This window comes from Nerophis lumbriciformis, linkage group LG06 (genome assembly GCF_033978685.3).
Source record: "Nerophis lumbriciformis linkage group LG06, RoL_Nlum_v2.1, whole genome shotgun sequence".
NCBI lineage: Eukaryota > Metazoa > Chordata > Actinopteri > Syngnathiformes > Syngnathidae > Nerophis > Nerophis lumbriciformis.
Window position 1 is genome coordinate 3,830,951 of NC_084553.2, and position 27,237 is coordinate 3,858,187.

The following is a 27,237-nucleotide window of genomic DNA, read 5'->3' on the forward strand; positions in this document are numbered from 1 at the left end:
CACCAAAACATTAGTAAAAAAAATGATATCTAGCAAAACTGGTCATTTTCTGCAGTACAAACCAGACCAAAAGCAACTTTGTTATATCAACAGCAGCCGCTCGCTCTTTCTCACGTGCGCCAACACATGCACATATGGCACTTAGCCAGTGATGCGTTTACAGCCACACAAAAAGTCGGACAACGCCAACACCACACATAAAGTGTCATTCCAGGTCGTTACTCTATGATTTACCAATCAAATGTGTGCTTATTCTAGTGTCATTTATTAGGAATCTTAATTTATGAATATTAATCATTAAATGCTGTTAGTATATTAAATAAATACTAATAAAAATATATGTTTTACAAACAGGAAGTTGCAGGAATGTACACATGATCCCCTGCTTACATCTCATTGTGCAACATGTGAATGTTTTAATGGGAACTAAATGCAATGTCTGAAAGGGGTATAAACTATTTCCAAAGCAGGACCTCCACCCAGACAAACAATACAAGTACACAGTTCATGAACAACAATATTTGTTGTTATTGTCATTATAAGTGGGCCTAAACACTTATGTTAGAAATGGAAATGACTGCTGTCATTTGATTCTAATAATAAGAGAATGTTGTCTGTCTATCTGTGTTGGGCCTGCGATGAGGTGGGGACTTGTCCAGGGTGTACGATGCCTTCCGCCCGAATGCAGCTGAGATAGGCTCCAGCGACCCCGAAAGGGACAAGCGGTAGAAAATGGATGGATGGATAGAGATGGAACTTGTTATTTAGTCATGTTTGGGACAGGTGTGCTGCTGGTGTAGCCACAGTGTGCACGTCTAAAGTTGCTCACATGGACTCCACTCAATGCTCAGGGACTTTTTGCGTTTGCTCACACATCAACAATTAGAGGGAACATTGATTGACAGAGTGTGTACCTTCAGCGGTGAATGATGAGCAGAGGCAGACTTAATCCTTAAGTGGTGGAGGTGAAGTGGCATCAGAGTCTCTATCTCTCTTTACTAGCTTCGTCGAAGCATATTGCTTATGTAGCTTGTTTCAGCAGATTTGAATTGCTGTTTTAGGCAGTAGATGGCATCTTTGATCCAAAGCACAATTTACATTTAACTAAAATGTTATTTTCTTTGTGCTCGACAAAAGAAACGTAGTGAAAATATCTCCATGTTAGCAAACTCGACTTCTGGCTCCGCCATGATCAGACACGCCCCCCTCCTCCCTCTCCTCCCTCCCCACACTCACACACAGAGCGCGTGTCTCTCTCTCTTCTCCGGCTTGTGACACAAGAAGAATCAGAACGATGACACAGCAGCGCTCCAATAAAACACACTTTATACTACATAAAAAGTAACGTAAAATAACGCAGTAACGCATCATGTAGTAACGGTAACTGAGTTACTGAATATAAAAAATAACGCGTTAGATTACTAGTTACCGCCGAAACTAACGGCGTTACACTAACGCGTTACAAAGTAACGCGTTACAAAGTAACGCGTTAGTCCCAACACTGTATATCAGTATATGTATTTACATCATCATACTTTAATAAATCAGTATATGTATTTACATAATTACACTTTAATATATCAGTATATGTATTTACATCATCACACTTTAATAAATCAGTATATGTATTTACATAATCATACATTAATATATCAGTATATGTATTTACATCATCATACTTTAATAAATCAGTATATGTATTTACATAATCATACATTAATATATCAGTACCGTATTTTCCGCACTATAAGGCGCACCTAAAAACCACAAATTTTCTCAAAAGCTGACAGTGCGCCTTATAACCCGGTGCGCTTTATATATGGATTAATATTAAGATTCATTTTCATAAAGTTTCGATCTCGCAACTTCGGTAAACAGCCGCCATCTTTTTTCCCGGTAGAACAGGAAGCGCTTCTTCTTCTACGCAAGCAACCGCCAAGGTAAGCACCCGCCCCCATAGAACAGGAAGCGCTTCTTCTTCTACTGTAAGCAACCACCCGCCCCGGAAGAAGAAGAAAAAGCGCGCGGATATTACCGTACGTTTCATTTCCTTTGTGTGTTTACATCTGTAAAGACCAGACCACAAAATGGCTCCTACTAAGCGACACGCGTATAACGCAGAATTTAAACTTAAGGCAATAAGTCATGCCGAAGAACACGGAAATAGAGCAGCAGCAAGAGAATATAACATAAATGAATCAATGGTGCGTAGGTGGAGGAAGCAAGAAGATGACCTGCGCCAGGTAAAGAAGACAAAACAGAGTTTCCGAGGGAACAAAGCAAGATGGCTACTGTTGGAGGACGAACTGGAACAGTGGGTTGTTGAGCAGAGAGCAGCAAGCAGAAGTGTCAGCACCATCACTATTCCAATGAAGGCAACAACGCTAGCAAGCGAACTTCACCTGGATGATTTTAAAGGTGGTGCTTCTTGGTGTTTCCGGTTCATGAAAAGACGCAATCTCTCCATCCGCACACGGACTACTATTTCACAGCAACTGCCTAAAGACTTTCAAGAAAAGCTGGCTACTTTCCGTGCATATTGTAAAAACAAGATAGCTGAAAAAAAGATCCGGCCAGAGCACATTATCAACATGGACGAGGTTCCACTGACTTTTGATATTCCTGTGAACCGCACTGTGGATACAACGGGAGCACGTACGGTGAATATTCGCACCACAGGGAATGAGAAGTCATCCTTCACTGTGGTTCTAGCTTGCCATGCTAATGGCCAGAAACTTCCTCCCATGGTGATATTCAAAAGGAAGACCTTGCCAAAAGAGACCTTTCCAGCCGGCGTCATCATAAAAGCTAACTCGAAGGGATGGATGGATGAAGAAAAGATGAGCGAGTGGTTAAGGGAAGTTTACGCGAAGAGGCCGGGTGGCTTTTTTCACACAGCTCCATCCATGTTGATATACGACTCTATGCGCGCCCACATCACAGATGGTGTCAAAAAACAAGTGAAGCACACAAATACAACACTCGCCGTCATTCCGGGTGGATTAACCAAAGAACTCCAACCGCTGGATATTGGTGTCAACAGGGCATTCAAATCACGACTGCGAACGGCGTGGGAACAATGGATGACCGAAGGCGAACACACCTTCACTAAGACAGGGAGACAGCGCCGGACGACATACGCCAACATCTGCCAGTGGATCGTAAATGCTTGGGCAGATATTTCGGTCACAACTGTGGTCCGAGCTTTCCGGAAGGCAGGATTCACAGAACTACTGGACAACAACAGCGACACTGACTCCGATGACTTCGACGAGACGGAACCGGCCATTTTGGATCCCACGCTTGCGCAACTTTTCAATTCGGACACCGAAGACGAAGAATTCGAAGGATTTACGAATGAAGAATAACTTCAGAAAGTGAGCGCTTTGTTTATTTTGTGTGTTGTGACATTAACGTTCGAGCAACATTATGTTGCTATTGCTCTGCACTATTTTGAATTTTACTATGTTTGTGATTGCACATTTGCGTACATTTTGGGACAGAGTTGTTAGAACGCTGGTTTTCAATATATTATTAAAGTTTGACTGAACTATCTGACTGTTTTTTTGACATTCCCTTTAGCGCAGCGTAGGCGCGGCTTATAGTCCGGGGCGGCTTATTGGTGGACAAAGTTTTGAAATATGCAATTCATTGAAGGTGCGGCTAATAATCCGGTGCGCCTTATAGTGCGGAAAATACGGTATATGTATTTACATCATCATACTCTAATACATCAGTATATGTATTTACTATTCCAAGCGTGTACTGACTGATACAGACTAATGACTGCAATACAAACTGTACACTGACTAGTATTTAAATATGGTGGGAAATGTGTATTTACTTTTGCCAGCTGCACTTTTAACGGCGTGCAAGGTTAACGGCACTGTGGAATATAAAAGCACTTTATTACCGGTTGGCCTTAAATCCCCTCATTTCTTTTCCACCGTAAAAACCAAATGCTCCACTCTCAGCAGGCAGGTGGATTTAGTGCAAACACCTGCTGCACGTGTCCAACATCACTTGTCCTGCAGGTGAACTGGCACCTGCGTCACGGCCTGTCACCCACATGACACCGGGTTTACTCAAAAGATGGGAGTGATTACGGTCAGGTCTAGACCTAGACCAAGGCCGGGTCCTGATGTTGGGGACCACCGACCAAGATGGCACCTGGGATCATCTGACTGAGTCTAGATCCAAGACGCAGGTGTTCATCAAAAATAAATACTCATCAAATATATTGTCAAGACTCGGTCCGGGGTGTTTGCTTTTCCGGGATGCAACGGAAAGTTGGCTCGGGCGAGACGGGAATGAAGGTACATGATTTATTTATATTTATCAAAAAAAAAAGGAATAAACGAAAGCGCGCACAGTGGCCGGAGAATAAACTATGAAACCAAAAGACTATAAACATGGAACAAAAACTTACTTTGACAAGGGACATGAAGCAGGATCTTAGAGGATGAAGAGAGTACATAAGCATAAATGTGGTGAGGTCGTCAGGACGAACAACAGAAAATGAATGAACTTAAATACTACGGACATGATTAGTGAAAGCAGGTGCGTGACTCAAAACATGAAACAGGTGCGTGACGTGACAGGTGAAAACTAATGGTTGCTATGGTGACAAAACAAAAGTGCACAAAAAGTCCAAAACCCAAAACGAACATGACCAAAACAAAAAACATGATCACACAGACATGACATATATAGAGACATACTGTAAGAACTTCAAGTAAATAATGAAGATTAAGAACCAATTACAAACAAAAGATTACAAAAACTTTTTTTTTTACTAAAAGCCGTCTTTTTGTCACAATGTGTCGACTTTTTTCTTATAAAATTGGGAAAAATGTCTCATATTCTTTCTGTCTCTGTGATATTGCAATATTTTCTCTTAAAATTATTCTTTTTTTTAATGTAAAATTATTACTTTTTTATGTAAAATTGTTATGCAAAATGGTGACTTTTGTCAAATAAAATTCTGACTTTTGTCACAATATTGCAAATTGTTTTCAAATTTTAAATTGACTGTGTGTCGCTTTTAAAAGTGCTCCCCCTCTGGTCAACATATGAAATAACAAGTGTGTGTAAGAAATTGAAATGCACCACCTTTGGCCAAAATGAATTAAACAAAAATAAATAAATAAATATATAGAGACATACTGTAATAACTTGAAGTAAATAAGGAACATTAAAAACCAATTACAAACAAAAGATTAAGAAAACAATACAATGTTACTAAAAGCAGTCTTTTTCTCACAATGTGTCGACTTTTTTCTTATAAAATTGGGAAAAATGTCTCATATTCTTTCCGTCTCTGTGATATTGCAATATTTTCTCGTAAAATGATTACTTTTTTTTTTATGTAAAATTATTACTTTTTAATGCAAAATGGTGACATTTGTCAAATAAAATTCTGACTTTTATCACAGTATTGCAAATTGTTTAGTTGTTCTTGTAAAATAGTGACATATTTCGGAGTAAAATTATGACTTTTGTCATAATTTTGCCAAGTAAAATTCCAATTATTATTATAATTTTGACAAAAATTTTAAGTTTTCTTATAAAATTGTGACTTTTGTCGAGTAAAATTACGACTCTTTTCGTAAAAATTGCCAAAATGTTTTACTTTTCTTGTAAAATAGCCACTGTTATTGTCATGTCTGTGTGATCATGTTTTGTTTTTGGACTTTTTGTGCACTTTTGTTTTGTTTTGTCACCATAGCAACCATTAGTTTTCACCTGTCACGTCACGCACCTGTTTCACGTTTTGAGTCACGGACCTGTTTTCGTTAATCGTGTCTATAGTATTTAAGTTCATTGTTTTCAGTTTGTCGTTCTGACGACATCCCCCTATGTATGCTTCTGCACACTCTCCACACCCTTATGATCCTTGCTGCTCTTTTTTCATGCCGGTTCCATGCCAAGTAAGTTTTTGTTTATTAAGCCACAGTTAGTGTTTTTTGTTGTTCATAGTTTTTGCCTTTGTGCAAGTATTTGGTTTCATAGTTTGTTCTCCGCCATTGTGCGCGCCTTTTGTTTACTTCCTTGTTTTGTATTTATAGTCTTTAAATAAAAAATTTACTCACATTCCCGTCTCGCCCGAGCCAACTTTCCGTTGCATCCCGGAAAAGCAAACACCCAGGACCAAGTCATGACAGTTATTGAGTAAAATTCCAACTTTTATCATAACATTGCACAAATGTTCAGTTGTTCTTATAACATTTTGACTTGCGTTGAGTAAAACGACGACTTTTATTATAATACTGCCAAAATTCTAAGTTTTTCTTGTGAAATTCCAACTCATTTTTCACAAGCTTTTTTATATTAGCATAGTATGTATATATTATTAATGTTGTAAATACACTTCTTTATATATCTCGAAAGGCTGGTCCTAAAGAGGGAGGCATTTTCTTCAGAGGTCTCAAGAAGGTAACAAATACAATTGTGTATGTGTGTGTGTGTGTGTGTTCTTGTATTTCTAGCATTCCTGAGACATGAAGAAGGAAAAGTATCTTCCATATGAGGAGGTGTGAACAAGTGATGACATAAATCAATAACATTGCATCTAATAGACAATGTCTCATTTGCACCCCTGCTGGTCAAAATGAGGGTGGTCCCAAAAAGGAGGGATTTTTCACATTGACTGTGTGTCGCTTTTTAAAGTGCTCCCCCTCTGGTCAACATATGAAATAACAAGTGTGTGTAAGACTGGAAATGTGCCCCCTTTGGCCAAAATGAATTAAACAAAATAAATAAATATGTATATAGAGACATACTGTAATAACTTGAAGTAAATAAGGAAGTTTAAAAACCAATTACAAACAAAAGATTAAGAAAACAATAAAATGTTACTAAAAGCAGTCTTTTTCTCACAATGTGTCGACTTTTTTCTTATAAAATTGGGAAAAGTGTCTCATATTCTTTCTGTCTGTGATATTGCAATATTTTCTCGTAAAATGATTACTTTTTTTATGTAAAATGGTTACTTTTTAATGCAAAATGGTGACATTTGTCAAATAAAATTCTGACTTTTATCACAATATTTCAGAATTGTTTCGTTGTTCTTGTAAAATAGTGACATATTTCGGAGTAAAATGATGATTTTAAGAGAAAATATTGAAATATCACAGGAACAGAAAGAATATCAGAAGTCGACACATTGTGACAAAAAGACGGCTTTTAGTTAAAAAAAATGGTTTTAAATCTTTTGTTTGTAATTGGTTTTTAATGTTCCTTATTTACTTCAAGTTATTACAGTATGTCTCTATATACATATTTATTTATTTATTTTGTTTCATTCATTTTGGCCAAAGGTGGTGCATTTCAATTTCTTACACACACTTGTTATTTCATATGTTGACCAGAGGGGGAGCACTCCAATTATTATTATAATTTTGACAAAAATGTTAAGTTTTCTTATAAAATTGTGACTTTTGACGAGTAAAATTACGACTCTTTTCGTAAAAATTGCCAAAATATTTTACTTTTCTTGTAAAATAGCCACTGTTATTGAGTAAAATTCCAACTTTTATCATAACATTGCACAAATGTTCAGTTGTTCTTATAACATTTTGACTTGCGTTGAGTAAAACGACGACTTTTATTATAATACTGCCAAAATTCTAAGTTTTTCTTGTGAAATTCCAACTCATTTTTCACAAGCTTTTTTATATGTGCATAGTATGTATATATTATTAATGTTGTAAATACACTTCTTTATATATCTAGAAAGGCTGGTCCTAAAGAGGGAGGCATTTTTCTCAGGTCTCAAGAAGGTAACAAATACAAGTGTGTGTGCGTGTGTGTGTGTGTGTGTGCTTTGCTACATTTATGTGTCAGGGCCAACACAGCACCCATGACTGATTTAGCAGCTCAGCCTTATGTTTTTCAAGCTTTTTCTGCTGAGGCAAACATGCTGCAGGCTGAAATATTCAAGAGGCAGCTGGCAGCACTGAAGCATGCTGGGAAAACTGCCAGTGCAACATCCACCTATCGCATCTATCTGTCAAGAGTTCAGGCGCAAAAACTGATAAAACGCCAAAAGCCGCCCGTTTGAGTTGTGGGCACCTGGAAGTAAGGGGGTGTCCAAAGTGCGGCCCGCAGGCCATTTGTGACCCGCAGCTGCTTTTTTTTAACGACCAGTGGCGCATTCCACATTCCAGGAAAGCCCATAAAAATAGGTTACAAAAGTTATTTAATAAGAAGCCAAAAAGTGCAAAAACAATAATGTTCATGTTGGAGGAGTTGTGAATTAGATACACCTGCAGTCTGCAGGTGTACCTAATGTTGTGGCCCTGCAGTCATTCACAACTCCTCCGACACCAACATTATTGTTTTTGCACTTTTGGGCTTCTTATGAAATAACTTTTTTAAATAGATTCAATCTTGCACGTGGAAAGTTTAAGTGTGGGCTTTAGTTGATATAACAATTCTACGGCGGGGGTGCAGGAGGCGGGATTACTGCGAGCCTCAGCCAGTGCGTCTTTTGCAGCTCTTTTATGATCGCTCAGCACAAGAAATACGTTACACACATACAGTTGTCGACAAAATACACTGTACATTATATACCTCAGCTAACTAAACTATGGAAATGTATAATATAATTCATATAGCAATACGGTCTCACTGCACAGCAGGCCAGCAGTTAGCCGAGTCCGCAATCCATGTTGAGGCACTGAGTGACGTGCCTCGACTGGCTGCTGTTCACCGCACCGTCTCTTCTCAGTATTTGAACGGCAAATGTGAAAATTCAGCGATTTTGAATAAAAATAATCTAAAACTGGTGAAGTTAAATGGAAAATAACTTTATAGTATAATCACTGGATACATATAACAATTTAATTCAATGTTTTTCTTTTTAAAAATTTTTTCTTTCCATGATGGCAGGTGAGGCCCCGCCTCACCTGCCTCTAGTGACTGCACGTCACTGATACATACATACATACATACATACATATATATATATATACACATATATATATATATATGTTGCCTCCAATCGGTCAGACGTGCCCTAAACATCTCCCCCGAGAGGCGTCTGAGGGGCATCCTGACCAGATGCCTGAACCACCTCATCTGACTCCCCCCCCCCATGTGGAGGAGCAGCGGTTCTACTCTGAGCTCCTCCCGGATGACGGAGCTTTTCACCCTCTCGAAGGGAGAGGAAGCTTGTACCCGTGATCATTTGGTTCACAACCCAAAGCACATGCAAAAAGTCTTGGCAGAGCCGTGCTCTATACACCCCCAGTGAGACCAGTGCAGCGAAAGACGCCCTGAAGATTACTTTCAAAGACACCTGGGATGTTGACCGAGAGGAGAGACTCCCAGCCCTACAGAAAATACACGCCGTGGACTACTAGACAGATAAGCCCACATACCCCTACCCCACGTCTTTGCACCTCAACCCCTGGCGGTATGGTATGATGGCTGCAGCTTGGGACCACATGCCCTCCTACCCACGTTGCAGGTCTCAAGTTTTTTTTGTGTGTGACATGTTCATATTTTCCTGGTCTCTAACCGAGACTTAACCTGACTCTCGCCAGATCCTTGTAGTTGGCTGAGCTCCACATCAATCTGGGAGTTCTCAATAGAACTAAACTCTCCACCACTCTTGTCTCCTCAGAGCACGATGCTAAGATGACACGTAGTCCTATCAGGGACTTTCAATAGAACTAAACTCTCCATCTCGTGTCTCCTCAGAGCAGCGTTTCTCAAAGTGTGGGGCGCGCCCCACTGGTGGGGAATAGAGACATGACAGGTGGGGCGCGAGGAACGGGAGGAAATTTCACTTAAATTTTTTTTTTTTAAATTATTATATTCTTAGATTTTTTTTTTTTACTATGCTTTCATTTTCTATACACACTGTAAATCACTTTGTGATTCTGTCTGTGAAATCCGCTATATAAATAAATGGAAATTACCGGTACTTATTTTTACTGTAGGCTTTATATTTCTCGGTACGAGCGAAAGTTTGACAGATATAGCAACAGTAACACTTTTTCTGATTTATTATTGAACTTGATGCAAGTTATAACACTTTTTTTGATTTATTATTGAACTTGATGCAAGTTATAACACTTTTGTTTTATTTATTATTGAACTTGATGCAAGTTATAACACTTTTTTTGATTATTGAACTTGATGCAAGTTATAACACTTTTGTTTTATTTATTATTGAACTTGATGCAAGTTATAACACTTTTTTTGATTTATTATTGAACTTGATGCAAGTTATTTGATTTATTATTGAACTTGATGCAAGTTATAACACTTTTTTTGATTTATTATTGAACGTGATGCAAGTTATAACACTTTTTTTGATTTATTATTGAACGTGATGCAAGTTATAACACTTTTTGATTTATTATTGAACTTGATGCAAGTAATAACACTTTTTTGATTTATTATTGAACTTGATGCAAGTTATAACACTTTTATTTGATTTATTATTGAACTTGATGCAAGTTATAACACTTTTATTTGATTTATTGTTGAACTTGATGCAAGTTATAACACTTTTTTTGATTTATTATTGAACTTGATGCAAGTTATTTGATTTATTATTGAACTTGATGCAAGTTATAACACTTTTTTTGATTTATTATTGAACTTGATGCAAGTTATAACACTTTTTGATTTATTATTGAACTTGATGCAAGTAATAACACTTTTTTGATTTATTATTGAACTTGATGCAAGTTATTTGATTTATTATTGAACTTGATGCAAGTTATAACACTTTTTTTGATTTATTATTGAACGTGATGCAAGTTATAACACTTTTTTTGATTTATTATTGAACTTGATGCAAGTTATAACACTTTTTCTGATTTATTATTGAACTTGATGCAAGTTATAACACTTTTGTTTTATTTATTATTGAACTTGATGCAAGTTATAACACTTTTTTGATTTATTATTGAACGTGATGCAAGTTATAACACTTTTATTTGATTTATTGTTGAACTTGATGCAAGTTATAACACTTTTTTTGATTTATTATTGAACTTGATGCAAGTTATAACACTTTTTTTGAATTATTATTGAACTTGATGCAAGTTATTTGATTTATTATTGAACTTGATGCAAGTTATAACACTTTTTTTGATTTATTATTGAACTTGATGCAAGTTATAACACTTTTTTTGATTTATTATTGAACTTGATGCAAGTTATAACACTTTTATTTGATTTATTATTGAACTTGATGCAAGTTATAACAGTTTTTTTTTATTTATCATTGAACGTGATGCAAGTTATAACACTTTTTTTTATTTATTATTGAACTTGATGCAAGTTATAACACTTTTGTTTTATTTATTATTGAACTTGATGGAAGTTATTTTATTTATTATTGAACTTGATGCAAGTTATACCACAGCTGCACAGCTATTTTATTTATTATTGAACTTAATGTTATTTTATGTTATTGAGTTCGAATGTATACAACTTGATGTTCAATAAATTTGAAAATGTTAAAGCTTGGCATTAGCGCTCTGTTGGGGCGATGGGGGCAGGTGGGGCTTGAAAACTCCCGCTTGTCCAAAGTGGGGGATGACAAAAAAAGTTTGAGAACCACTGCCTCAGAGCATCATGCCAAGATGACAAGTAGTCCTATCAGGGACCTTCAATAGAACTAAACTCTCCACCGCTCTTGTCTCCTCAGAGCACAATGTTAATATGACAAGTAGTCCTACCAGAGACCCTCAATAGAACTAAACTCTCCACCTCTCTTGTCTCCTCAGAGCACGATGCCAAGATGATCTGCCCTCAACCTGAGTTGGAGGAAAAGGAGCGTCCTCCGTCAGAGGATCTGGAATGTAAAATCTGCTACCAGCGCTACAACGCTCACAGCCGCAGACCAAAGATCCTGGACTGCCTCCATCGGGTGTGTGCCCGTTGCCTGGTGAAGATCCTCTACGTGGGCGAGGGCGCAGGCTGCATCTCCTGCCCGTTCTGTCGACACCAGACGGAGATGACGGACTACCAGGTGTCGGCCCTGCCGGACGACGCCAAGGTCATGTCTCGCTTGACGCTGCGGGATAAAAGCTGGAGCTCGGACCACAACAGGGAGGTGGTCCTGTCCCCCAAGAGCTTCTTCTCTTCCAGTCCGTCCCACGATTCCTCCAACTGCCTCTTCATCACCATCATGGAGGTGCAGGCAGACCCGCAGCACGACAGCAGCTCCGACAACCTGGACTCGCTGTCGGTGGGCTCCGACGGGCCGGCGGACCAGGACTCTCTGTCCAAGTTCTGCAACCACGTTCCACGCATCCTGGTCTGGCTGCTGGGCTTCTTGTACTTTGGCTCCCTGCCTCTAGGGATTTACCTGCTGGTCATCCAGAGAGTGACTCTGGGCATCGTGTGCGTGAGCCTGGTGCCCTCCAGCCTGACCGTGTGCCTGGTCTACGGATTCTGCCAGTGTCTGTGCCAGGGCATGTGCGACTGCTCCTCCAGGGCCTGAGTGTCGGCCAGAAAACTGTCGGGTCCAGTGTGGGACGAGGTCTGCCTGGTGGTACATTTGAAAGTTGCAGGACCTGCTGGGCTGTATCCATGTTGCTATGGTGATTGCTCTATTGAACCCAACCAGAAAACTGATGGCAAAATGCTAAACCTGACCGATGTTAGACATTTTAAACCAGGGGAGTCCAAACATTTTCCACTGAGGGCCGCACACTAAAAATGTTCTTATTTTTCCTTTTCAAAACCAAAATATATATATATATATATATATATATATATATATATATATATATATATATATATATATATATATATATATATATATATATATATATATATATATATATATATATACCCGGAAGTGTCTCAGTCATAAACATTTTTCATATATGCATTTTTTTAACACTAAAAATTTTCTTATTTTTTCTTTTCAAAACCAATATATATATATATATATATATATATATATATATATATATATATATATATATATATATATATATATATATATATATATATATATATATATATATATATATATATATATATATATATATACCCGGAAGTGTCTCAGTCATAAACATTTTTCATATATGCATTTTTTTTAACACTAAAAATGTTCTTATTTTTTCTTTTCAAAACCAATATATATATATATATATATATATATATATATATATATATATATATATATATATATATATATATATATATATATATATATATATATATATATATATATATATACACATATATATACCCGGAAGTGTCTCAGTCATAAACATTTTTCATATATGCATTTTTTTTAACACTAAAAATGTTCTTATTTTTTCTTTTCAAAACCAATATATATATATATATATATATATATATATATATATATATATATATATATATATATATACACATATATATACCCGGAAGTGTCTCAGTCATAAACATTTTTCATATATGCATTTTTTTTAACACTAAAAATGTTCTTATTTTTTCTTTTCAAAACCAATATATATATATATATATATATATATATATATATATATATATATATATATATATATATATATATATATATATATATATATATATATATATATATATATACCCGGAAGTGTCTCAGTCAAACATTTTTCATATATGCATTTTTTTTAACACTAAAAATGTTTTTATTTTTTCTTTTCAAAACCAAAATATACATATATATATATATATATATATATATATATATATATATATATATATATATATTTTATTTTTTTTTCCCCACACATACATATATTGCGCTCTACTACGGTATCGAGCACTATTTTTTGGATAACCTTATTAAGACATATATATATATATATATATATATATATATATATATATATATATATATATATATATATATATATATATATATATATATATATATATATATATATATATATATATATATCCGGAAGTGTCTCAGTCATAAACATTTTTCATATATGCATTTTTTTTAACACTAAAAATTTTCTTATTTTTTCTTTACAAAACCAAAATATATATATATATATATATATATATATATATATATATATATATATATATATATATATATATATATATATATATATATATATACCCGGAAGTGTCTCAGTCATAAACATTTTTCATATATGCATTTTTTTTAACACTTAAATCTCTAAGTCAAGTTCCGATCCGTCGATATAAAGTTTTAATATATATATTTTTTAGGTTTCATGCCATTCTTGTTTGTAAAAGAAAACCCTGTTTTTTTTAATGCATTCACCACCCCCCAAAAAAATAATTCAAAGAGTAATATTTGATGTGAAATAATCAGAGCCTTAAATCGGTCAATAATTCATAACAACATTGATTTTGATTCATTATTATATTTTAAAGCAATGCCAGTTTTACTACTAAATTACTCAAGATGCCTTTCATTCAGTGTTAAAAATAAGTCATAAATGTTTTTTTTTACTTGCAAGGCTTACATTTCTAGATCAACTTCAGATCTATCAGTTGATTTTTATCATTTTAGTTTGTATGCCCTTTTTGTCATAGAAAGCTTTGTTTTTTATAGCAAACACAAAATATGCAAAATCCCCCCCCCCCCAAAAAAAATATTCAAAGAGTAATATTTGATGTGAACTTATTGGAGGCTTGAATAGGTCAATAAATCATAACGTTGATTTTCATCATTTTTGTTTTTATGCCCTTTTTGTCATAGAAAACTTAGCTTTTTATAGCAAACACAAAATATGCAAAATTCCCCCTCACCCAAAAAATAGTCAAAGAGTAATATTTGATGTGAACTTATTGGAGGCTTGAATAGGTCAATAAATCATAACAACGTAGATTTTTATCATTTTTTGTTTCTATGCCCTTTTTGTCATAGAAAACGTAGCTTTTTATAGCAAACACAAAATATGCAAAATTCCCCCCCCAAAAAAATATTCAAAGAGTAATATTTGATATGAAGTAATTGGAGCCTTGAATAGGTCAATAAATCATAACAACGTTGATTTTTATCATTTTTGTTTTTATGCCCTTTTTGTCATAGAAAACGTAGCTTTTTATAGCAAACACAAAATATGCCAAATCCCCCCCCCCCCCCCCCCCCCAAAATATTCAAAGAGTAATATTTGATGTGAACTTATTGGAGGCTTGAATAGGTCAATAAATCATAACGTTGATTTTTATCATTTTTGTTTTTATGCCTTTTTTGTCATAGAAAACGTAGCTTTTTATAGCAAACACAAAATATGCAAAATTCCCCCCCCCCCCAAAAAAAATATTCAAAGAGTAATATTTGATGTGAACTTATTGGAGGCTTGAATAGGTCAATAAATCATAACGTTGATTTTTATCATTTTTGTTTTTATGCCCTTTTTGTCATAGAAAACTTAGCTTTTTATAGCAAACACAAAATATGCCAAATTCCCCCCCCCCCGCAAAAAAAAATATTCAAAGAGTAATATTTGATGTGAACTTATTGGAGGCTTGAATAGGTCAATAAAGCATAACGTTGATTTTTATAATTTTTGTTTTTATGCCCTTTTTGTCATAGAAAACTTAGCTTTTTATAGCAAACACAAAATATGCAAAATTCCCCCTCACCCAAAAAATATTCAAAGAGTAATATTTGATGTGAACTTATTGGAGGCTTGAATAGGTCAATAAATCATAACAACGTTGATTTTGATCAGTTTTGTTTTTATGCCATTTTTGTCATAGAAAACTTAGCTTTTTATAGCAAACACAAAATATACAAAATTCCCCCCCCCCCAAAAAAAATATTCAAAGAGTAATATTTGATGTGAACTTATTGGAGGCTTGAATAGGTCAATAAATCATAACGTTGATTTTTATCATTTTTGTTTTTATGCCCTTTTTGTCATAGAAAACGTAGCTTTTTATAGCAAACACAAAATATGCCAAATCCCCCCCCCCCCCAAAAAAAAATATTCAAAGAGTAATATTTGATATGAAGTAATTGGAGGCTTGAATAAGTCAATAAATCATAACAACATTGATTTTTATCATTTTTGTTTTTATGCCCTTTTTGTTTTATAGCAAACACAAAATATGCAAAATTCCCCCCCACCCAAAAAATAGTCAAAGAGTAATATTTGATGTGAACTTATTGGAGGCTTGAATAGGTCAATAAATCATAACAACGTAGATTTTTATCATTTTTGTTTCTATGCCCTTTTTGTCATAGAAAACGTAGCTTTTTATAGCAAACACAAAATATGCAAAATTCCCCTCCCCCAAAAAAATATTCAAAGAGTAATATTTGATGTGAACTTATTGGAGGCTTGAATAGGTCAATAAATCATAACGTTGATTTTTACCATTTTTGTTTTTATGCCCATTTTGTCATAGAAAACGTAGCTTTTTATAGCAAACACAAAATATGCCAAATTTCCCCCCCAAAAAAATATTCAAAGAGTAATATTTGATGTGAACTTATTGGAGGCTTGAATAGGTCAATAAATCATAACAACGTTGATTTTTCATCATTTTTGTTTTTATGCCCTTTTTGTCATAGAAAACTTAGCTTTTTAGAGCAAACACAAAATATGCCAAATTCCCCCCCCAAAAAAATATTCAAAGAGTAATATTTGATGTGAACTTATTGGAGGCTTGAATAGGTCAATAAATCATAACAACGTTGATTTTTATCATTTTTGTTTTTATGCCCTTTCTGTCATAGAAAACGTAGCTTTTTAGAGCAAACACAAAATATGCCAAATTCCCCCCCCAAAAAAATATTCAAAGAGTAATATTTGATGTGAACTTATTGGAGGCTTGAATAAGTCAATAAATCATAACGTTGATTTTTATCATTTTTGTTTTTATGCCCTTTTTGTCATAGAAAACTTAGCTTTTTATAGCAAACACAAAATATGCAAAATTCCCCCCCCCCAAAAAAAAATATTCAAAGAGTAATATTTGATGTGAACTTATTGGAGGCTTGAATAGGTCAATAAATCATAACAACGTTGATTTTTATCATTTTTTGTTTCTATGCCCTTTTTGTCATAGAAAACGTAGCTTTTTATAGCAAACACAAAATATGCCAAATCCCCCCCCCCCCAAAAAAATATTCAAAGAGTAATATTTGATGTGATCTTATTGGAGGCTTGAATAGGTCAATAAATCATAACGTTGATTTTTATCATTTTAGTTTTTATGCCCTTTTTGTCATAGAAAACTTAGCTTTTTACAGCAAACACAAAATATGCCAAATTCCCCCCCCCCCCAAAAAAAATATTCAAAGAGTAATATTTGATGTGAAGTAATTGGAGCCTTGAATAGGTCTATAAATCATAACAACGTTGATTTTGATTTATTATTATGTTTTAAGCAATTAAATGATTTTAATCATTTTTGTTTTTATGCCCTTTTTGTCATAGAAAACTTAGCTTTTTATAGCAAACACAAAATATGCAAAATTCCCCCCCACCCAAAAAATAGTCAAAGAGTAATATTTGACGTGAACTTATTGGAGGCTTGAATAGGTCAATAAATCATAACAACGTTGATTTTTATCATTTTTGTTTTTATGCCCTTTTTGTCATAGAAAACTTAGCTTTTTATAGCAAACACAAAATATGCCAAATCCCCCCCCCCCCAAAAAAAAATATTCAAAGAGTAATATTTGATGTGAACTTATTGGAGGCTTGAATAGGTCAATAAATCATAACAACGTAGATTTTTATCATTTTAGTTTTTATGCCCTTTTTGTCATAGAAAACTTAGCTTTTTATAGCAAACACAAAATATGCAAAATTCCCCCCCCAAAAAAATATTCAAAGAGTCATATTTGATGGGAACTTATTGGAGGCTTGAATAGGTCAATAAATCATAACGTTGATTTTTATCATTTTAGTTTTTATGCCCTTTTTGTCATAGAAAACGTAGCTTTTTATAGCAAACACAAAATATGCCAAATCCCCCCCCAAAAAATATTCAAAGAGTAATATTTGATGTGAAGTAATTGGAGCCTTGAATAGGTCAATAAATCATAACAACGTAGATTTTTATCATTTTAGTTTTTATGCCCTTTCTGTCATAGAAAACGTAGCTTTTTAGAGCAAACACAAAATATGCCAAATTCCCCCCCCAAAAAAATATTCAAAGAGTAATATTTGATGTGAACTTATTGGAGGCTTGAATAAGTCAATAAATCATAACGTTGATTTTTATCATTTTTGTTTTTATGCCCTTTTTGTCATAGAAAACTTAGCTTTTTATAGCAAACACAAAATATGCAAAATTCCCCCCCCCCCCAAAAAAAATATTCAAAGAGTAATATTTGATGTGAACTTATTGGAGGCTTGAATAGGTCAATAAATCATAACAACGTTGATTTTTATCATTTTTTGTTTCTATGCCCTTTTTGTCATAGAAAACGTAGCTTTTTATAGCAAACACAAAATATGCCAAATCCCCCCCCCCAAAAAAAAATATTCAAAGAGTAATATTTGATGTGAAGTAATTGGAGGCTTGAATAGGTCAATAAGTCTTAACGTTGATTTTTATCATTTTTGTTTTTATGCCCTTTTTGTCATAGAAAACTTAGCTTTTTATAGCAAACACAAAATATGCCAAATTTCCCCCCCCAAAAAATATTCAAAGAGTAATATTTGATGTGAACTTATTGGAGGCTTGAATAGGTCAATAAATCATAACAACGTTGATTTTCATCATTTTTGTTTCTATGCCCTTTTTGTCATAGAAAACGTAGCTTTTTATAGCAAACACAAAATATGCCAAATTCCCCCCCAAAAAATATTCAAAGAGTAATATTTGATATGAAGTAATTGGAGCCTTGAATAGGTCAATAAATCATAACGTTGATTTTTATCATTTTAGTTTTTATGCCCTTTTTGTTATAGAAAACTTAGCTTTTTATAGCAAACACAAAATATGCCAAATTCCCCCCCCCAAAAAAAAATATTCAAAGAGTAATATTTGATGTGAACTTATTGGAGGCTTGAATAGGTCAATAAATCACAACGTTGATTTTTATCATTTTAGTTTTTATGCCCTTTTTGTCATAGAAAACTTAGCTTTTTATAGCAAACACAAAATATGCCAAATTTCCCCCCCAAAAAAATATTCAAAGAGTAATATTTGATATGAAGTAATTGGAGGCTTGAATAGGTCAATAAATCATAACAACGTTGATTTTTATCATTTTTGTTTCTATGCTCTTTTTGTCATAGAAAACATAGCTTTTTATAGCAAACACAAAATATGCAAAATTCCCCCCCCCCCCAAAAAAAAATATTCAAAGAGTCATATTTGATGTGAACTTATTGGAGGCTTGAATAGGTCAATAAATCATAACAACGTAGATTTTTATCATTTTTGTTTTTATGCCCTTTTTGTCATAGAAAACGTAGCTTTTTATAGCAAACACAAAATATGCCAAATTCCCCCCCACCCAAAAAATATTCAAAGAGTAATATTTGATGTGAACTTATTGGAGGCTTGAATAGGTCAATAAATCATAACAACGTTGATTTTTTATCATTTTTGTTTTTATGCCCTTTTTGTCATAGAAAACGTAGCTTTTTATAGCAAACACAAAATATGCAAAATCCCCCCCCCCCCAAAAAAATATTCAAAGAGTAATATTTGATGTGAACTTATTGGAGGCTTGAATAGGTCAATAAATCATAACGTTGATTTTTACCATTTTTGTTTTTATGCCCTTTTTGTCATAGAAAACTTAGCTTTTTATAGCAAACACAAAATATGCCAAATTTCCCCCCCAAAAAAATATTCAAAGAGTAATATTTGATGTGAACTTATTGGAGGCTTGAATAGGTCAATAAATCATAACAACGTTGATTTTTCATCATTTTTGTTTTTATGCCCTTTTTGTCATAGAAAACTTAGCTTTTTAGAGCAAACACAAAATATGCCAAATTCCCCCCCCAAAAAAATATTCAAAGAGTAATATTTGATGTGAACTTATTGGAGGCTTGAATAGGTCAATAAATCATAACAACGTTGATTTTTATCATTTTTGTTTTTATGCCCTTTCTGTCATAGAAAACGTAGCTTTTTAGAGCAAACACAAAATATGCCAAATTCCCCCCCCAAAAAAATATTCAAAGAGTAATATTTGATGTGAACTTATTGGAGGCTTGAATAAGTCAATAAATCATAACGTTGATTTTTATCATTTTTGTTTTTATGCCCTTTTTGTCATAGAAAACTTAGCTTTTTATAGCAAACACAAAATATGCAAAATTCCCCCCCCCCCAAAAAAAATATTCAAAGAGTAATATTTGATGTGAACTTATTGGAGGCTTGAATAGGTCAATAAATCATAACAACGTTGATTTTTATCATTTTTTGTTTCTATGCCCTTTTTGTCATAGAAAACGTAGCTTTTTATAGCAAACACAAAATATGCCAAATCTCCCCCCCCCCCCCCCCCCCCCCCCCAAAAAAATATTCAAAGAGTAATATTTGATGTGATCTTATTGGAGGCTTGAATAGGTCAATAAATCATAACGTTGATTTTTATCATTTTAGTTTTTATGCCCTTTTTGTCATAGAAAACTTAGCTTTTTACAGCAAACACAAAATATGCCAAATTCCCCCCCCCCCCCAAAAAAAATATTCAAAGAGTAATATTTGATGTGAAGTAATTGGAGCCTTGAATAGGTCTATAAATCATAACAACGTTGATTTTGATTTATTATTATGTTTTAAGCAATTAAATGATTTTAATCATTTTTGTTTTTATGCCCTTTTTGTCATAGAAAACTTAGCTTTTTATAGCAAACACAAAATATGCAAAATTCCCCCCCACCCAAAAAATAGTCAAAGAGTAATATTTGACGTGAACTTATTGGAGGCTTGAATAGGTCAATAAATCATAACAACGTTGATTTTTATCATTTTTGTTTTTATGCCCTTTTTGTCATAGAAAACTTAGCTTTTTATAGCAAACACAAAATATGCCAAATCCCCCCCCCCCCAAAAAAAAATATTCAAAGAGTAATATTTGATGTGAACTTATTGGAGGCTTGAATAGGTCAATAAATCATAACAACGTAGATTTTTATCATTTTAGTTTTTATGCCCTTTTTGTCATAGAAAACTTAGCTTTTTATAGCAAACACAAAATATGCAAAATTCCCCCCCCAAAAAAATATTCAAAGAGTCATATTTGATGGGAAGTAATTGGAGGCTTGAATAGGTCAATAAGTCTTAACGTTGATTTTTATCATTTTTGTTTTTATGCCCTTTTTGTCATAGAAAACTTAGCTTTTTATAGCAAACACAAAATATGCCAAATCCCCCCCCCCCACAAAAAAATATTCAAAGAGTAATATTTGATGTGAAGTAATTGGAGCCTTGAATAGGTCTATAAATCATAACAACGTAGATTTTTATCATTTTTGTTTCTATGCCCTTTTTGTCATAGAAAACGTAGCTTTTTATAGCAAACACAAAATATGCCAAATTCCCCCCCCCCCCCAAAAAAAAATATTCAAAGAGTAATATTTGATGTGAAGTAATTGGAGGCTTGAATAGGTCAATAAGTCTTAACGTTGATTTTTATCATTTTTGTTTTTATGCCCTTTTTGTCATAGAAAACGTAGCTTTTTATAGCAAACACAAAATATGCAAACCCCCCCCCCCTCCCCCAAAAAAATATTCAAAGAGTAATATTTGATGTGAACTTATTGGAGGCTTGAATAGGTCAATAAATCATAACAACGTTGATTTTTATCATTTTTGTTTTTATGCCCTTTTTGTCATAGAAAACGTAGCTTTTTATAGCAAACACAAAATATGCAAAATTCCCCCCCACCCAAAAAAAAATATTCAAAGAGTAATATTTGATGTGAAGTAATTGGAGCCTTCAATAGGTCAATAAATCATAACAACGTTGATTTTTATCATTTTTGTTTCTATGCCCTTTTTGTCATAGAAAACATAGCTTTTTATAGCAAACACAAAATATGCAAAATTCCCCCCCAAAAAAATATTCAAAGAGTAATATTTGATGTGAACTTATTGGAGGCTTGAATAGGTCAATAAATCATAACGTTGATTTTTATCATTTTTGTTTTTATGCCCTTTTTGTCATAGAAAACTTAGCTTTTTATAGCAAACACAAAATATGCAAAATCCCCCCCCCCACAAAAAAATATTCAAAGAGTAATATTTGATGTGAAGTAATTGGAGCCTTGAATAGGTCAATAAATCATAACAACGTAGATTTTGATTTATTATTATGTTTTAAGCAATGACAGTTGAACAATAATAAAACAGCTTTGTTTTATTGGAGTCAAAATTGCAACTTTTTCAGCCGTTTGCTCTTTTATTCCACTTGTTCACGTTGTTTTAATAGCATTTTTAGACTGTGGTACGGGCCGTTAAAAAAATTAGCTGACGGCCGCACTTTGGACACCCCTGATTTAAATTATAAGCCCTAAAATTACTTAAAGAGGAACTGCACTTTTTTGGGGGGGGAATTTTCCTATCAATCACAATCATTATGTAAGACAAGAACACATGTTTTTTTTTTTTAATTCTAACTCGAGGCGGCTAACAATGTAGCTAATAGGAGTACTCTATTCCGCCCATAAAGATCTCTAAAAACCATCCAAAAAGCACCAACAATACTCCATTTACATGTCGTGACCGGAATATTAACCAAGTATTAGCGATATTGTTATCATAAATAAAAAAATTTAACTGGCTTATGCTGCTATATTGCCCTATTTGAGCTGTTGCATCGCCTCTGAGTTGGTGAAAGTTAATTCTAGATGATAAATCATGCCTCTCGCCTGGATAGTAGAAGGTTGTGGACTTAAACCCAGTGAGAGCAGATATTGTACAGTAAGTGATTGTTTTATTATGTTTGTATATCTGATTTAGCAATGCTGCAACATGTTTGGCTCGAGCTGCATCTGTTAAGCATACAGCTTCCAAAACTTGTACATCATCCTCCTTATATTCAGTCTCAAAAATATAAGTTTCTGGAACATAATTTGTCCGAAAGTAGTCTTTGTTGTCTCTCATCAAGTCTGCCATGATTAGCGAACATTGTGATGCGTCTGTCAAATAATACGCCACAGTGTGCCTAAAATGACATAAGTACGTAAATATTACATGTTATTATGAATGTTACTACAGTATATATATATATATATATATACACTTACTGCGTGTAGCAAATTTTTCAGACACTCACAACATTTTTGAGAAAAAATATTTGTCTATATATTAGCCGCACAGATATATACGTTGTGAAATTAGTTATTTAGACAGAAATATTTTAAAATGTTTATTTACATACCTTAATTGTTTCCAAAAGGTATATGTAACAGGGTAGTAAAACGGTTAATCAAACAAAACAGAAGTCATGGTCATGGACCCACTAGCTGCGCAAGCTAGCTCTCCAATCTGCTAAACAGACTCAATAACTCCAGGGTGACGTTTTGGCGAATTAACTGAGGAATTTGTGAAACTGAAACAATACAAGAAGAATGCTATTGTAAGTTAACAATACTAACACCAACACTCATATACATGTTACATACTTGCCAACCTTGAGACCTCCAATTTCGGGAGGTGGGGGGTGGGGGGTGGTTGCGGGGGGCGTGGTTGGGGCGGGGCCGTGGTTGGGGGCGTGGTTAAGAGGGGAGGAGTATATTTACAGCTAGAATTCACCAAGTCAAGTATTTCATATATATATATATATATATATATATATATATATATATATATATATATATATATATATAAATATATATATATATATATATACACATATATATATATATATATATATATATATATAAATATATATATAAATATATAAATATATATATATATATATATATATATATATATATATATATATATATATATACATCCATCCATTTTCTACCGCTTATTCCCTTCGGGGTCGCGGGGATATATATATATATATATATATATACACATATATATATATATATATATATATATATATATATATATATATATATATATATATATATATATATATATATATATATATATATATATATATATATACATATATACACACACATATATATATATATATATATATATATATATATATATATATATATATATATATACACATATATATATATATATATATATATATACATATACATATATATATATATATATATATATATATATATATATATATATATATATATATATATATATATATATATATCCATCCATCCATTTTCTACCGCTTATTCCTTTCGGGGTCGCGGGGATATATATATATATATATACACATATATATATATATATATATATATATATATATATATATATATATATATATATATATATATATATATATATATACACACACACATATATATATATATATATATATATATATATATATATATGTTTAAGAGTGTCACACCATTGCTGTTTACGGCAGACGGACTGCTTTACTGTAGACGTTCTTTATATTGTGGGAAAGCGGACTCAGGTCCGCATGGAGCTGGAGGGGGCGTGGCCTCCAGCTCCGCCTGAATTTCGGGAGATTTTCGGGAGAAAATTTGTCCCGGGAGGTTTTCGGGAGAGGCGCTGAATTTCGGGAGTCTCCCGGAAAATCTGGGAGGGTTGGCAAGTATGCATGTTAGCACATTTGCTAATGCTAACGACGCTAGCTTGAGTACATTACAAAGCATGTACAAATATGCATGAAAACACTCTTGTAGACATCGCTTTAGTAAGTAAGAATTGTTTTAGTTATATTGTAAAACTTACAAATGTTGGAAATGAGGAATGAAAAATCTATCCGGGTAAAATCGCTATGGACGGTGTAGCGTCAGACCTGTTCTTCCTCCAAGGGAATTTAAGTTACTGGTCAATCCCAAGTTCTTTCGATGACATATATGCTGAGTAAGAAGGACCATCAAGACAGAATTGGAATATTTTCAAGTTTATACCAAAGCTTTGGGGGTTGTCTTCACATTCCGATGGTTTACGACACTAACCAGGCATCTGATATGTCTAAAGAAACTGGAACAAATGAAAAGTACTAGCTCCTCTAAACATGGCTATGTAAAAAGAAATAACTCTTAAACATATCTGCATCCTCCACAGTGGCTAGAAAACTTAACAGCACTTTGATTTTAAATTTTACTTTATATTTTATAGCAAATGCTAAAACCCCCTTTTCAGTGTTTTAAAACAATTTTTATTATGAAATCATTTTTTTTATGGCTGCCAGCGAAGAAAAATCCATTCATAGGTTCATAGGGTAGGAAAAAGTAGCAGGTTGATGGTTTTGGGATGTATTTTTTAAAGCGCTTTATAGGCAAAATAGAGCAACACCCATTAGCTCCATTGTTAGCTGACTTTTGCTAGCATTTATTTACGAATTTAAGAATGCATTAAATCAAAATTCCTAAAAAAAGTGCAAACCCTTAACAGCACCTTCTCGCAGGACCCTTCCTACTCCTTACTTGCAGCATGGATTTCAAATATGTGGAAAACATGGCCAAAACTACATGAAAATAATTATTACTATTTTGATATTTTTTACACTTTGTAAAAAAACAAAACCATAAGCAATCCAATGTAAATATGCTAATGAGTGATGTATGAAAAGAGCCTGCAGCTCAGCTGATAGATGTTACTAATATTATTATTATATTCAACTTTTCAAGTTGCCCTTATTTGTTGTATTCTTCTTTGTCTTTTTACAATACAATACATCATTTTCCTCCATTTTTAAGTTTTTTTTTAAATATATTTTGTACTCTCATCTACCAGAGCTGCTGTGCTCATGTACTTGTATGTTTTGACTACGACGACAATAAAGCTTTATACATGCACAAATGATGAAAATCTAAACAATTTTATAAAAACAAGATGCATTTTGTCAGTTGTTGTTGTTGTAGAATCCTGGTTAATACTGTCATGCTTTTATTTTTGCACTGACAGGAAGTGACTAAATGTCTTGAAGCGATAAATATACTGATGTATATGTACGATAAGTATGCATATGTCCTCAAGGAGGGGGCTTGAAGAATTTTTTAATATTATATTATATAATAATATATATATATATTTATTTATAATATATATATTATTATATAAATATTATATATATTATATTATATTATATTATATATAATAATATATATATTATTATATAAACAATAAATAAAAAAAGAAGAAAAATTATTTAGCTTGGCGATAAAACGATATCAACATATATTGCAATAGACATGTGATCAATATCAATAAAAATGCAAATGTTGTATATATTTTTTTTTTTCTTTGTTGGAAGAAAAAGGAAGGTTACATCAACAAAGACACTCTGGTGACCAAGCAACACAGGAAGTGGTCACGCTAACAGCCAATCAGGTGAGAGTATCAATTATCAAGTTTGCTTGATAAGAGAAAGTCAAAATGAAGAAATTGTGGATAAAAGAGGAAAAGTCACTTTTTTGGATTTTTTTTTCCAAAGGGACCGTAGTCATACCAATGTGATCTGTACATGATGCAAGGCATACCACACCACCTTAGCTCACACTTTAGAGCACAGCTGTAACTTCCTGACACTAAACCTGCAGAAAATAGTTCTTCTCAGGTTTCTCTATGTTTACATTTTCACACTTTGCACTATTTTCTTACACTTTACGGAGCATGTCTTACATATTCATTATTTTTAAGAGTTTTAAGTGTTCAGTGTGATTTTACTATTTTGTTGACATTGTTTTCCATGCTTGTGTTGACATTTCCTTTCTGCTTTGATAGCTGAGGGATTATAATCACAGGAAGTTACATTTCAAATAAATAATATTTTCCATAAGTCATAAAAAATGACAATAATTATCGATATCGACCGATATATTAATAATATTTAAACAATTACTGCATAGCAAAAATTCATTTCCGTAGTTAAATAAAAATAACGGGGCAAATACATGTTACACAGCCGTTATTTCCTGCCACTAAACCTGCAGAAAATAGTTCTTCTCAGGTTTCTCTATGTTTACATTTTCACACTTTGCACTATTTTTTTACACTTTATGAAGCATTTCTTACATATTCATTATTTTTAAGAGCTTATTGTTAAGTGTTCAATGTGATTTTACTATTTTGTTGACATTGTTTTCCATGCTTGTGTTGACATTTCCTTTCTGCCTTGATAGCTGAGGGATTATAATCACAGGAAGTTACATTTCAAATAAATAATTTTTTCCATAAGTCATAAAAAATGAC

At 33.3% G+C, this 27,237-nt stretch overlaps 2 protein-coding genes across 2 annotated transcripts in view; one reads left to right on the plus strand and one right to left on the minus strand.

The window, feature by feature from the left end:
- The window catches only part of LOC133608250 (E3 ubiquitin-protein ligase RNF182-like), a 23,594-nt gene extending 11,125 nt beyond the window's left edge, over positions 1 to 12,469 (plus strand). The window contains exon 2 of the mRNA XM_061963455.1: positions 11,751 to 12,469. Coding sequence (XP_061819439.1) covers positions 11,751 to 12,469 — 719 coding nt within the window. The remainder of the gene's footprint in view (positions 1 to 11,750) is intronic.
- LOC133608432 (centrosomal protein of 89 kDa-like) overlaps positions 1 to 27,237 on the minus strand; it is a 185,064-nt gene that overhangs the window by 42,027 nt on the left and 115,800 nt on the right. The gene's annotated exons all lie outside the window — the stretch shown is intronic.